At 41.4% G+C, this 14,359-nt stretch overlaps 1 protein-coding gene across 2 annotated transcripts in view; it reads right to left on the bottom strand.

Moving 5' to 3' along the window:
• LOC121327762 (1-acyl-sn-glycerol-3-phosphate acyltransferase gamma-like) overlaps positions 1 to 14,359 on the bottom strand; it is a 68,914-nt gene that overhangs the window by 13,868 nt on the left and 40,687 nt on the right. For both annotated transcript variants that reach the window (XM_041271949.1, XM_041271948.1), the window contains one exon: positions 4,381 to 4,483. In XM_041271949.1, the coding sequence (XP_041127883.1) occupies positions 4,381 to 4,483 (103 nt within the window). The remainder of the gene's footprint in view (positions 1 to 4,380; positions 4,484 to 14,359) is intronic.

Below are 14,359 nucleotides of genomic sequence, written 5' to 3'. Positions count from 1 at the left end.
AATGTTGATTTTGTGGTCAATTAACCATTTCATTGGGGATTTTGATGTGTGCTTGGGGTCATTGTCTTGCTAGAAGATCCACTTGCAGTCAAGTTTCAGCTTCCTGGCAGAGGCAACTAGGTTTTTGGCTAAAATGTCCTGGTACTTGGTAGAGTTCATGCCGTTGACCTTAACAAGGGCCCCAGGACCAGTGGAAGCAAAACAGCCCCATAACATGAAAGTTCCACCACCATATTTTACAGTAGGTATGAGGTTCTTTTCTGCATACGCATCCTTCTTTCAATGCCAAACCCACCGCTGGTGTGTGTGGCCAAAGAGCTCTATTTTCGTCTCATCTGACCATAGCACCCGGTTCCGATCCAAGTGCCAATGCCGTTTAGCAAACTCCAAGTGATTACATTTGCACTTGTGTCCTCTACCAGGCAGATTTACCACTGTTCCACTGGTTTTGAACTTCTTAATTATTGCCCTAATAGTGGTAAGTAGTATATTTAGGTTTTTAACTATTTTTTTGTACCCATTGCCCGATTTATGAAGATCAACAACCATTTGTCTCTTTTCATTTGTGAGTTCTTTGCCTTTCCCCATGGTGATGGATGACAAATGGATTTTACATGTTACCTCATTTTTATACCCCAGTGAAACAGGAAGCCATGGAAGGCCACAATACAGTTCCTTAAGACTAAGATGTAAGACAAGAATCTTTAGGGGTTCCAATAATTTTGACAGCTATCTTTGAGAAAAAAAAAAAATTATCACTTGTTAAAAATAAACGTTTTCTGTGAGCAATTCTATTAGTATAAAAGAATATAGTTTTCCCATATTTTTGAGCATAAAATATAGCTCATTATATATATATATATATATATATATATATATATATATATATATATATATATATATATATATATATATATATATATATATATATAGACACTCACACACACACACACTGTTAATATACTAGGGGGTCTCACAATTGTGAATATCTCCTGTGTTTGTACTGTTGACTGAATGTATAGGTTGTGTTTTATGTATTGAAACCACCAAGCACTCCCTCCTCTGTCTCTGAAGTTGTTACATTTGTGTTATAAATGGTACTATTGGTTTCAGTTAAACTGACTGAGTCAGTGCCTTATTTTCCGCCGCTTAATAAAGCAAGTCTTTGGTCTCCATCCACCCTCCAACGATCTGCGTGACTCGCGCAGCGACCTGCTCCCCCATAAGGCTCTACCTGGACGTCAGGAGGTAAAAAAAAAAAAAAAAAAAAAAAAATTATATATATATATATATATATATATATAAGGTCAATACAGCGTTCCCCCCCCCCCCCCCCCCAGATGTGTGGCAAAGTGCCCGCCCCTGTGTGTATTTTGTGTTGTGTGTTAATGTTGGTGTGTAGTCATTGGTACACAGGATATAAACGGGTCTTTAAAAAGTGTTTAAAATGTATATTTAAAACACTGCAAGTGTTTAAAATGTATATTTGTATTTAGGCACGAGGATTGCACAGCACTTCACATGCAAGTAAAATGTAATAATATGTGAGCACGGGGAATTGCACTTTATTAACTGACGTGCAGTTGTACCGCGACTAGCAATCGAGTCTCGGTATAGCTGCATAAAAGCAGAATGTTTTCACTCACTTGGGGTTATGTGTTTGGTGAATAGAGAACGGAATTGGAGACGGAGGCAATAATAATAATAATAATAATAATAATAATAGTAGTTAAATATCAGCTCACCATGTTTGTTTAGTTTTAGTCCGTTTTGTTTGTCTCTTTAATTTGGCGAATGTGCCATGTCCTGTGTTTTTGTTTGTCTTGCAACCTTTTATTTTCTGTCCGTCTGTTCATTATTAAATGCTGAGCGAGACCACTCGCTCAGCTTCACCAAACTCCACCTCTCTTTGTTTATTTCCTGGTTCCTGTTTCTGGTCTGACATCCCCCACTCCAGCCGTTTTTGTGACAGGGATCTAATAAGGTTACTGCAATTTTATTTTTCCGTTGTCAAATCTGACCTAAAGTTGATCAACAACTTCCTGTGTCATAAATGCTGAGATTTCTGACAGTGTGACAGTCACATAAGCTATAGCTAGCTACCTATTTCCTGGCTGTGACAAATGTGACAAGGACAAAATGCGGTCTACAATGTGCACAGGTTGTGGTTTTCAAATTATTTGTGTGTTTTGCTAATTGATATGGAAACGTCTAGGTTTATAAACAATATATTACACTTGAAATCAGAATTCGGTCAATAAGCGACTAAAATAACCACATCGCAAATTGAACAGTGCATTTTTTTCAAAGACAGAAATTAAATTTTGAGCACATTATTTTGCACAATTTGAAAAAAATAACATAACCTGTGATTTTATTTAACATTTTAACTTGTTTTCACGATAGTAAATGTTAACAATATAATAAAAAAACTTTACAAAAGTGGAAAATATAACTTCCATACTCATCCGGGCATTTCTTGGAATCGTCTATGTTGTACTGTTGTTGGTACTGGTAATAGGCTGTTTCCAGCACCCCATGGTTGAGACCTAGTGGGTTGAATCGTCTATGTTGTACTGTTGTTGGTACTGGTAATAGGCTGTTTCCAGCACCCCGTGGTTGAGATGTAGTGGGTTGAATCATCTATGTTGTACTGTTGTTGGTATTGGTAATAGGCTGTTTCCAGCACCCCATGGTTGAGACCTAGTGGGTTGAATCGTCTATGTTGTACTGTTGTTGGTACTGGTAATAGGCTGTTTCCAGCACCCCGCGGTTGAGATGTAGTGGGTTGAAGTCTGGGTGACAGATTACACATGTAACCAGAGGATCATTATTTTTACAGGTCTCCCGAGTTCTGTCAATTTGCTGACCAGAAATGCTCTCCCTTTGTGTACCCATTGCTTGGCAGTTACCACAGGAGCACCTGAGATAAGGAACGTAAAATACATACCAGTGGAATTAGGCCTTTATTTTCATTTGTAATCGGGAATCTGTGCATGGAGATTGTTGTGGTTTTGGCTCTGTCTAGTGTATTTTGAAGAAACGTTTCTCAACAGGTGAGTTTTAGTGTTTTTTTTTTTTTTTTTTTTTTTTATTATTAGCTAACTCGCATTTTTTTTTTTTTTTTACAAAGATACGGCACCCAGCAAAACCCTTACCAGTTCGTGTTGTTTAAACAATAATCACAGAGATTGTTTGATCGCTGCTATTTTCCTTTTCATCTGTTTCACTCTCATACGGCTCGAAACAATAGGGTTCTATCAAGCTATCTGAACATAGTCGCTCCATAAGGCTTTTATTATTGTACATTGTTTCTGAATATAAAGGCACCAAATCTGAATCAGAGCTGCAGTTGTAGTCTCTATTGCAGCGGCCAAGTCCAACACTAAAAGGTGTTCACTCTACGATGTCGCTGGTCAAGGTCACAGGACTTTTTGCTTGGGGCAAAAATACCACTTTTAAAGGTTTTTTTTGGGATGGGAATGTATATTTATTTATTTTATCTTTGAATATGGAAACACAAGACTTAATTATTAGTATTTTTGTATTAGATTTTTTTTCTGTTTGGGATCCCCTTTAATATCAATTTTCTTGTCATGGTATGAATACTTTTGAATTAGCATTTTTGGGGTTTTGCAAAAAAATTGTTGAAATAAATAAAATTGTAGACATCTATTTCTTGTAACTTTTTCCTCATCCTCAAAAGCAAAACTTTTGCTACAAAAGCTTTTTCCTAAAATTCTTTGTTTTTGAGAAATGTCTAGAATTATAAAATTTCCATTGGGGTATGTAAACTTTTGACTACAACTCTATGTGTGTGCATGTGCGTATAGATATTTTGTTTAAACCTGTGTTCATTAGTGATGTAACTGTATAACTGAATGTCTTCTGAACACCAAAACTAAGTACATCAAAACTAAGTACATGGATTCTAGTGGCAAAATAAGAGTATATTTAAAATGCAGGTGTTACAATAAAAACTGGACAATGTCCTTAAAGCAAGCATAGCCCAGTGTGAAACAAAGCCTCCATCTAGAAAAAGGTAACTTTGTATTATTTGTAATAGACTCTGTGCGACTTGCCAACACCTGTGCAGAAGAAATTAAGCAAATTATACAAACACAGTACCACTGGATCAGTTTATGGAAGCATAGTCTTTCTGAAATGAAGCGCTTACAATATCACTGGGTCTTCCATTGAGCAGCACGTTATATAATATGTTTATGTACAGTACAACAATCTTAAAAAAACAAAAACAGTCAGCAGTTTAAAGATCCTTGTAGTGTTATCTGTATATTTGAACCACCCATTATGTATCTTTAGACTGCACAGAACACGGATATGGAAGCTAATATCTAATTTGACAAATGCAGTTCCTACCGGACAGACATGTCTGCCTCGTACTTCTTTCCATGTAGAATGCCTAGTAGGGTGGGATTCCTCTTGTCTTTGAAATTCAGGGTTACATCATAAACAGCTGAAACTGAAGTTCAAAACAAAACCAAAAAACACTGTTAAAGAACATTTTGCAACCAAAAGACCACAATTAAAAAGCCTGTTTGTAAACACCCCTTCCAAATTAACAGTGTCTTTGGTAGTATTAAACTGAAGCTAATTTTAACAGGATCAACTGAGATGACAGCAAAATAGTCCTAGAGAGTGCCTTCTAAATTAGAATGCATGACCAACAGAGTCCATTAAATACACAAGGGCAATGTGTTTTGAAGCATTACACAAACACTTAAATTAAGAAGCCATTGTTATTTTTTGTTAGACCCCAGCGTGTGAATTGCAACATGCCGAGACACTGGAGGCAATTTAGTCTGTGTTCCTCAGAGTAGCTTTGTTCATAAGTCGATTCCCCAATTGAAATTTGACAATTCAACACAGTTGTTACTTGAAGTCATGCCACTTATGTCAAGATTAATTATACATTGCCAAAAGCTAGACCCACACAACCTTCAGATTTACAATTTTTTTTTTTCAAGGGCAAAATGAGATATGAAATGTGCATCACAGTGCTAACTATCTTGTAGTTGTGGGCAATTCTGAATTTCGTAGATAATTCACAATGTGATATGCACAAATGCATTACTACAATGGCTAATAGGCACTTTTTATTACAGCATGGTGTTCCCTTTGGCTTTATCTGTAGCAGTACCAAAATTCAGCACTCACGAATCTGCATGCGATTGAGCTCACCTTCTCCCCCCTGCCCTGCCCCATGTAAGTGTTTACTGATGGGATTATATTTGTGCAGGAGTCTTCAAAGTAACAGAGCAAATTAAGAGCGTTGTGCTAGAACTACAATTACTGTATCGACCGAACTACAATGCCTTCCGATGTTTGGCAATCATTTTCTAAAGTAAGATGGCAGAAAGTAATGTTTGGGATACTCCAGTAACAACTAATTTGCGTGACCATTTAATGAGACAGAACCTTACAGAACTTCAAATCTGCATTTATTCATCTGAACTAACCCCGAGTAAAAATGAAGAAAAAACAAGATTGTTCCAAAACTTTTATTTTTGGTCAGAAGTATTAAGCATCCCAGCAAATGCAGTCCCTAGTGAGCTGGTATTCAGTAATGCTGGGCAGATTGTAAGCAAGTGCCAGTCATTGCTTAAATTCAAACAAAATGTGGAACTATCATGTTCCTTAACATTATTAAAATATAAGCCATGAACGTCACTCTAACTGCTGTGGACAGTGATAACTTTAAAACATTTTTTTTTTTTTTTTAGATTTTGCTTTGATCCCCAACTAGTACAAATCAACACGAATAAGGTAAAATAAATGAATAAATAAATATTATTATATATATATATATATATATATATATATATATATATATATATATATATATATATATATAGACACACACACACACACACACACACACAGTGGTTCTCAACAGTATTCACTCCCCTTGGACTTTTCCACATTTTATTGTGTTACAACAAGGAATCCAAAAAGATTTCATTAGGAGTTTTTGCCACTGATTAACACAAAAAAGTCCATGTCAAAGTGAAAAATAAAATTTACAAATTGTTCTAAATTAATTACAAATACAAAACAGAAAATAATTGATTGCATAAGTATTCACCCCCTTTAGTCAATATTTGGTAGAGGCACCTTTTGCTGCAATTACAGCCATGAGTCTATTTGGTTAAGTCTCTACCAGCTTTGCACATCTGTATACTGCAATTGTTGCCCATTCTTCTTTGCAAAATTGCTCAAGCTCCGTCAAGTTGGATGGGGACCTTTGGTGAACAGCAATTTTCAACTCTTTCCACATATTCTCAATTAGACTGAGGTCCAGGCTTTAACTGAGCCACTCCAGGACATTGACCTTTTTGTTTTTAAGCCACACCAGTGTGGCTTTGGCTGTATGTTTGCGGTCATTGTCCAGCTGGAAGATGAATCTTCTCCCAAGTCCCAGGTCTCTTGCAGACTTCAGCAGGTTTTCCTCCAGGATTTCTCTGTACTTTGCTGCATCCATTTTGCCCTCTATCTTCACAAGCTTTCCAGGCCCTGACACAGACAAGCATCCCCATAGCATGATGCTGCCACCACTGGTAGGGATGGTGTTCTCAGAACGATGTGCGTTGTTAGGCTTGCATTAAACATAGTGCTTAGCGTTGAGGCCAAAAAGCTCTATTTTGGTCTCATCAGACCATAGAATCTTCTTCCACTTGGTCTCAGAGGCTCCCACATGCCTTCTGGCAAACTCTAGCCGAGACTTGATGTGACTTTTTTTCAAAAATGGCTTTTTTTTTGCCACTCTCCCATAAATGGCCAGTTTTGTGAAGCACCCGGGCTATTGTTTTCGTATGCACAGTGTCTCCCAGCTCAGCCGTGGAAGATTGTAGCTCCTTTAGAGTTGCCATAGGCCTCTTGGTGGCCTCCCTGACTAGTGCCCTTCTCGCCCGGATACTCCGTTTTTAAGGATGGCCTGTTCTAGACAGATTAACATTTGTGCCATATTCTCTCCATTTCTTAATCATCGTCTTCATGATGTAGTTTTTGTTAGGAAATGTACTAACCAAACGTGGGACCTCCCAGAGACTGTATTTAACCTGAAATCATGTGAAACACCTTAATTGCACACAGATGGACTCCATTCAACTAATTAAGTGACTTCTAAAGACAGCTGGTTGCACCAGAGCTTATTTAGGTGTGTCATAGCAAAGGGGGTGAATACGTATGCAATCAGTTATTTTCTGTTTTGTATTTGTAATTAATTTAGAACAATTTGTAGATTTTATTTTTCACTTTGACATTGACTTTTTTTGTGTTGATCTGTGGCAAAAACTCCTAATTAAATCCATTTTGATTCCATGTTGTAACACAATAAAATGTGGAAAAGGACAGTGCATGAAGCTCACTTACTCGCCAGGCAGATGTAATGGCTATTAAAAATGCCACCTTCAAGGAAACAGGGCGCAGTTCTGCTGACGCCATGGGTTCGAATGGGGGACCCATAAGGACCCGCAGTACCAGTTCGAGATCCCACTTGGGGACCATACTTTTCATGGTAGGACGAAGCCTCCAAGCCCCTTTAACAAACTGCACTGCCAAGAAATGTGCCCCAGGGGACACAGAATCAATTTTGTCGTGGCAAACTGATATTGCTGCCAGGTATACCTTCAAAGTGGATGCTGATTTTACTGCGTCAAACAGGTGTTGTAAGAAGGTTAATATGGTCTCAATAGTGTAGGTCACAGGACCGTGACCTTCGGCAATGCACCAGTCTTGGAAAACTTTCCATTTGTATGAGTACTGGGCTCTAGTGCTTGGCGCCCTAGAAGACTGCAGTGTTTCTACTACTGCATCTGACAAACCATGTCTGAATAGAAGGCTCCGTTCAATGGCCAGACCCAGAGTTGGAGCTGGGCTGGGTTTGGGTGCCATAATAGCCCCTCCCAACCATAGGGGGCAGTGAGTGGACTCGGCTGTGGCAAAGAGGTCAACTTGGGCAGCACAAAACTTCTACCAAATCTGTTTCACCAGTCTCCATTCCGAGCTGTCTGGAGCTCTTCTAGACAGGAGGTCTGCTGCCTTGTTGTCCAAACTGGGGAGGTGAACCGGCCTGATGGAATGCAAGTTTCTGTGCGTCCAGGACAGGAGTCTGTACGCTGCGTGGTGAAGGCCCGGCGAGAGCAGGCCGCCTTGGTGGTTTATGTAGGCTACCACTGTAGCACATGTTTGTGCGCTAAGTGCTGGCAAAAATAAGATAACTCCAACTCCAGACCGCTCCCCAGCCCAGACTGGAAGTGTCTGTAGTGACCACTTCCCTTCTGTGAGGGGATCCGAGGCGCAGATTGCCAGGATGGAGCCACCACTCCAGTGTCTTCCGACATTGTCTGGACACTCACACCAGCCAGTTTACCAATCTCGGACCGGGTGCACCTTGAGCGTATTTACCCAGGCTTGAAGCAAGCGCATTCGCAGCAGCCCTAGTGGAAGGATTATCGAGGCGGCTGCCATCAGCCCCAACAACCTCTGATATATTTTGACCTGTAGGAGAGCGTCCTCTCTGAACAGGGAGTGTGTGGCTTCCAACGAATCTGTCTTCTGACAGTGAAGCAAGCATGCTCGCAGAGTTCAGTTTGATCCCCAGGAACACTGTGCACTGAGACGGTACGAAGTTGCTCTTCTGTTGTTGTATTGAAAGCCTTAACTTCGTCACATGATCTATGACCGGTTTTGTGTGCGCCTCTGAATGTCTTTTGGAATGCGCGCAAACTAGCCAATCATCCAGATAGTTCAGGATACAAATACCCCACAGCCTGAGTGGAGCTAGTGCTGCATCCATTCACTCTGAAAATGTGCAGAAAGCCAGCGAGAGGCCAAATGGCAGCACGCAGAATTTGTACGCGTTGCCTTGAAAAGCAAAGCGCAGATACTTTCTGTGCGCAGGACGGATTGGGACATGGAAGTAGGCGTCTTGCAGGTCAATCGATGTGAACCAGTCGCCCGGCTGGATGGACTGGAGGATATACTGTACTGTCAACATGTTGAACTTCCTCTGTTTGAGGAACAAATTGAGGATCCTGAGGTCCAGAATAGGTCTGAAACCACCATCCCTCTTGGGCACCAGGAAGTACCTGGAGTAAAAGCCGCTGAGGGCATCACGCTCGCTGGTGGTGAGGAGCACACCCTTGAAGGGTGGCGAACCTAAGCGGAATTGTAGAACGTATCTGTGTCTCATTGTTGACAGCACCAAGGAGTCCTGGGTGCAGCCTTGCTATGGGTCGTTGCCTTTGGTCAGTCCAGTTGTGAGGGGGGTTGGTGGCAGCCGGGGCCCCGCAGGGGTGGTCTCCCTTGGGCTTGGGAGGGGGCGGGTCTTTCTGATGTCCCAGCCTCGGTCTCCAGCCGGAGAACCGGTTACCCCTAGTCGGCAGTGGTCCCTTGCCACCGGCTCTGCCTCTGCCTGCTTGTCTGTTTTTGGGTGGCGGATGGCGTTCAGGCCCTGTTGCCCATGCAGGCTGAAGGCCAACTTGGGCGCTGGCGGTAGGCAGGAAGGCGAGAGAACTTTGAAGTGATCTCTGTGGCCTTGTGGGACCTTTCAAGGCTCACATCAACGGTCGCTCCGAACGTCTGCCCCGGTGTAATGGGGGCATCTAATAGTGCTACTTTCCCGGTCTCAACGACCTTGGCCTGTGTTAGCCAGAGGTGTCTGCGTGTGGCTACCAGCGTGCTAGAGACCTGCCTGATGCCTATCCTAACTCCCCCATTAGATCGGTCATCGCTCTTGTTACCGCCAGTAACTCCCCTGTGGTGAAGGTAGATCCCTGCACCAGCACTGTGACCACGTCCCCGATGGTGGGGAACATGCCTAAGTCCGCTTCTTGGGCTCCTGCAGTATGTAGCAGGGCCTCTGCTGTTTTAGAGGCTGAGGGGGCGGAGGCTGGGTTACTCCAGGACGAGCGAACCAGCTCGAGGAAATCCTGGCACAAGGGGAGGGCATGCTGTGGGTACCCTTTTTTCTGCAGGAAGCGCTTCCCCTTTTCCTCCTGTTCTGCTGGCCAGGGAACGTCCGTCGGTTGGGTCGGTCGGTGCCGAATCAATCGGTGCCGATGAAGAGTGCAGTCGTTGCCGGGCTGTTGACGGCACCGAAGATACTCACGCCGGTGCCGAGTCAATCGGGCTGGGTAGGCACTATTTTCAAGCCTGAAGTCAGCAGTAGAAGCGCGGTTGATGCCGGGCTCTGTAGCCGATTCAGTCGGCGTGGGTGCTGAGGGCAAGTACAGCTGCGCCAGGAAAGCCAGAGGCTTGAGAGGGGCGCAAGGCCCGAGCTATTTCTTTTTTTTTTTTTTTTTGGTTCGCTGTGGCCGAAAAATCGGCATAGAGGACGACGCCGCAAGCCTGCGGGGTCTCCTTATAACACCACAACAGCTCACAACATGGTATGGCAAACTACACAAGGCCTTGTGTAGTGAAAGTGAGTAATGGCCGCTTACCAATCTCAACAAGAGGGGTTGAAACCAGTCAGTAAACTGACACGAGAATTAGGTAGGAGCACTCTCAATAATGCTTGAGAGTGATTCTACCGTGGATAAATTAAATTTGACGGTATTAAACTGACAAATCAGCCAATTTCAGACAAAGAAAGCACAAAGCAATCTGTGACCTGTCTCAGTGAAGTGAGAGAGAAAATGGCGATACGCTAATGTGAGGACGTCCCTCTTCAGCAGGAAGTGGGAGGGACTTCCCCCTCACAGCAGGGCCCTGATAGGGCAGCTTTTTTATATAGCAATATAAAAAGAGAGGGCTCTTTCCCTTTCGGTAACAGTTGTCATTCCATTGAAAGGGAACAATTTTTAAAGCATTACTAGCAATGTTACAGTAATCCACAGCTCAACATGTATTACTGTTTTTTGGGGTTTTTTTTTGCCTTTCTTAATGTCGTTGAATCGAAGCATCAGCTTTTTTGGAGAACGCTATATCGACAGTGAAAAATTAGTCATTGCCCCAGCCTTACTAAATTACCTCTCACATTTTGTGTGTTTACTAAAAAGATTGAACAGCTAATATCAGATGGCACAGGATTTTCTATATATGGGTCTGATACCCCCCATCTAAAAAATAATAAAAAAGTTGCAGACAAAAGGTATTTAGCAAAACAAAAAGGAAAATGTCTTGCACTTTAACAAATCTAGCAAAAAACAAACTAAACTTATTTAAAGTATTCATTCATGACAAAAGTACTGGCACCCCTGCTTTAGTATTTTGTATGTCCTCATTTTGCTTTTATTACAACTTTTTTACGTTTCTGATAACTCTTAACCTGTATGTTACATCTTGTTGGTGAAATGTGGGCTCATTCGGTCTGGAATATTTCCTTCAGACCTGACAGATTGGACACACAATGCCTACACTGTAATTCTAGGTGACTCTGGTCACTGTAACCTAGCAGGGGATTTTCTAGCCCTCTTGGACTGTTTTAGCCTTAAGCAGACTGTCCATGCTCCAACTCACAACAAAGGCCACATACTGGATTTAATTATCACTTCGGCTTCTCTCACGAGTAACTTAGATTTAGGAATATTTGATCATCTGGCCATTTTATTTGAATTAGAATTTACTGTCTCTTTCAACTCCAAAGCGTACAGTCAACTTTCGAAACTGGCTCTCTGTTGATCATGTTAAGTTCTCTGAATCTGTGCTTTCTTCCCTCTCTGTTTCCTATTCCTAATACACTGGATTAGAAAGTGCAGTCTTTCCTTAGTTAATACTTAGAATCCCTGGCTCCAGTCAAATCTAGGTACATCTCTTACACCCCTGGAAGGAATCTCTGGTTGAATACAGGGCTGCTTTGGCAACTGCCATTTTGAGCTATTTTTCAAATATTATTTCTAATAATCAAGACAATCCTAGACACTTGTTCTCTGCTATTGATAGATTATTAAAGCCTAACTGTCCCTCCACACTGCCGGCTTCACATCAGCTATATAATAGTTTCGTAGAGTTTTTTTAAGTCTAAGATTGACAGTATCCGTCTACACATTAGTATCTCTTCTCAGACTCCTGCATAGTCTCTCGGTCTGTCTGGCTTTGCGGCGTCCTCTCTATCCTGTTTTACACCTCTCGCTCTTAATTCTCTTACAGACCTGGCCCTTCGTATGAAAGCCACCTATTGTCTGTTGGATCCTATCCCCTCTGTTCTTTTTCAGTCCTGTTTTGAGCTGCTCTGCCCCTTGGTGTTAATTATTATAAATGAGTCCCTGAGTTCTGGTGTGGTTCCAGTTGCTTTTAAAACTGCTGCAGTCATGCCTGTGCCTAAAAAAAACTCATATGGCCTTGGACAATCTTAATAATTTTCACCCCATTTCAAAGTTGCCCTTTCTAGCTAAACTTCTAGAACGAGCTGTCACTAGGCAATTAAACTGGCATCTCATTGCTAACAATCTTTTTGAACCCTTTCAATCTGGCTTCTGGCATCTTCATAGCACTGAGACTGCCCTGGTCAAAGTCACTAATGATCTGTTAATGGCTGCTGACTCAGGTGCTTTATCAATTTTAATCCTCTTGGATCTTAGTGCGGCACTTGACACTGTAAATCACGAGATCCTACTTGATAGATTAAAGAGTTTATTTGGCATCTCTGGAACTCCCCTTAACTGGCTCTGATCATATCTAACAGGACGTCAACAATTTATCACCTTGGGAGGGTTTAGTTCTGAGGTTGGGCCAGTAATTTTTGGTGTCCTGCAAGGCTCTATCCTCAGCCCCCTGTTATTCAGTATTTATGTTTTTAAGGTCTCATGTCATACACTATCATTTTTACGCAGACAATACTCAAATCTATATTAATTCTAAACATGATATCAATGTTGCTGCCTCTGCCTAACTGCCTGTACCTGATATAAAAAAACTGGATGTCACAATTTTTTTTACACCTTAATTGTGACAAGACTGAGGTAATGATGCTAGGGACTCTCCGCCAGCTAGGTAAAACAATGCTTTAACTCTGTCAGTTGATGGAACCATGCCTGAGTTCCAATCTAAGTTGAAAAATTTGGGTGCGATTTTCGATCCTGGGTTAACTTTTGAATTGCATGTGCTGAATACTGTCAAGGGTTCCTTTTTTCACCTTAGAAATATTGTCAGACTGCGTCCCGTGCTTTCTCTACCTGCAGGTGAAAAACTGGTTCCTGCTTTTGTTTTCTCCAGGATCAATTACTGTAACGCCCTGCTCGCTGGTTTGTCTAACAGCACCCTCACTAAAATTAAATTTGTTCAAAACTCTGCAGCCAGAATTTTGTCTCGGTCCTGCTCAAGAGATCACATCACTCCCGTCTTGGAGGCCTTGCACCGGCTGCCTATCAGGTTTAGAATTTTAAAATTTTAATGCTGACATAAGGCTCTTCATGTGCTAGCTCCGACTTATCTGTTAGATCTTTTTTTTAGATCTTTTTACACTCTCACTCCTAACCTCCGCTCTGGTGATTTCAGTCTGCTGCGTGACCTGCCAGCTCGCCTGCGTTCTATGGGTGACAGGGCCTTCTGTTGCTATGCCCCCAAATTATGGAACTCTATTCCACTAGAGATCAGGGACTCAGCTTCTTTGAGTGTTTTTAAATTTAATTTAAAGACTTACTTTTTTAGAAAGGTGTTTTTATGATTGTTTTATTTTCTTGTGTTTTTTTAATGCATAATCTGTTTATTTATTGCTGTACTATTAATTGTGAAGTGCTTTGAGATGACTGCTTTTAACGGCACATTCAAAATAAAGTTTATTTACTAAACTAAATTATTTCCAATTTTTGTGTTTTAAAATCAAAAGATCCAGTTCATTAGTTTAAGTGGACCAATTTAGACCAGTGTTCTTCAGTGCAAGGCCCGCAGGCCACTGACGGCCCCTGGTGGACTTTAGTGTGGCCCCTGATGTGCAGCCCCCGACAATACACAAATGTGAAAAAGGCAAAAGTGGGCCCCCCTCTGAAAATTAGTGAAGAACACTAAGAAGACCGATTATTGGAAACAACCCATAGATATAAAGAAAATAAACTAGAAGATTATACTTTAAGAACACCTACACATGTATTACTGAGACCTCACCCTGCCTTTTTTCAGAAAAGGGAGTTTGGTGACAGAACCGAGAAATACCGAGACATTAGTGAGAAGTTTTGAAATTCACTCATTCTGGGACTCATTTGCCAATTTCAAAACCAGTTGTGGCTTTACTGCTGTATCCACATGTATGGAATGTACTTATTCCACCACACATTTTGTGGTTGAACCAACTGCATAAATGACCCACGCTATTTTAAAGGAATACTTTATGCATTTTGTTCCATTATGTATCTTCTAGTACATTTTCTGCAACGATTGTTGTGTTTTTTATTTTTAT

This window comes from Polyodon spathula, chromosome 15 (assembly GCF_017654505.1).
Source record: "Polyodon spathula isolate WHYD16114869_AA chromosome 15, ASM1765450v1, whole genome shotgun sequence".
NCBI classification, from domain to species: domain Eukaryota; kingdom Metazoa; phylum Chordata; class Actinopteri; order Acipenseriformes; family Polyodontidae; genus Polyodon; species Polyodon spathula.
The sequence above is the reverse complement of the archived record's forward strand: the minus strand, read 5'-3'. Positions and strand labels throughout refer to the sequence as shown.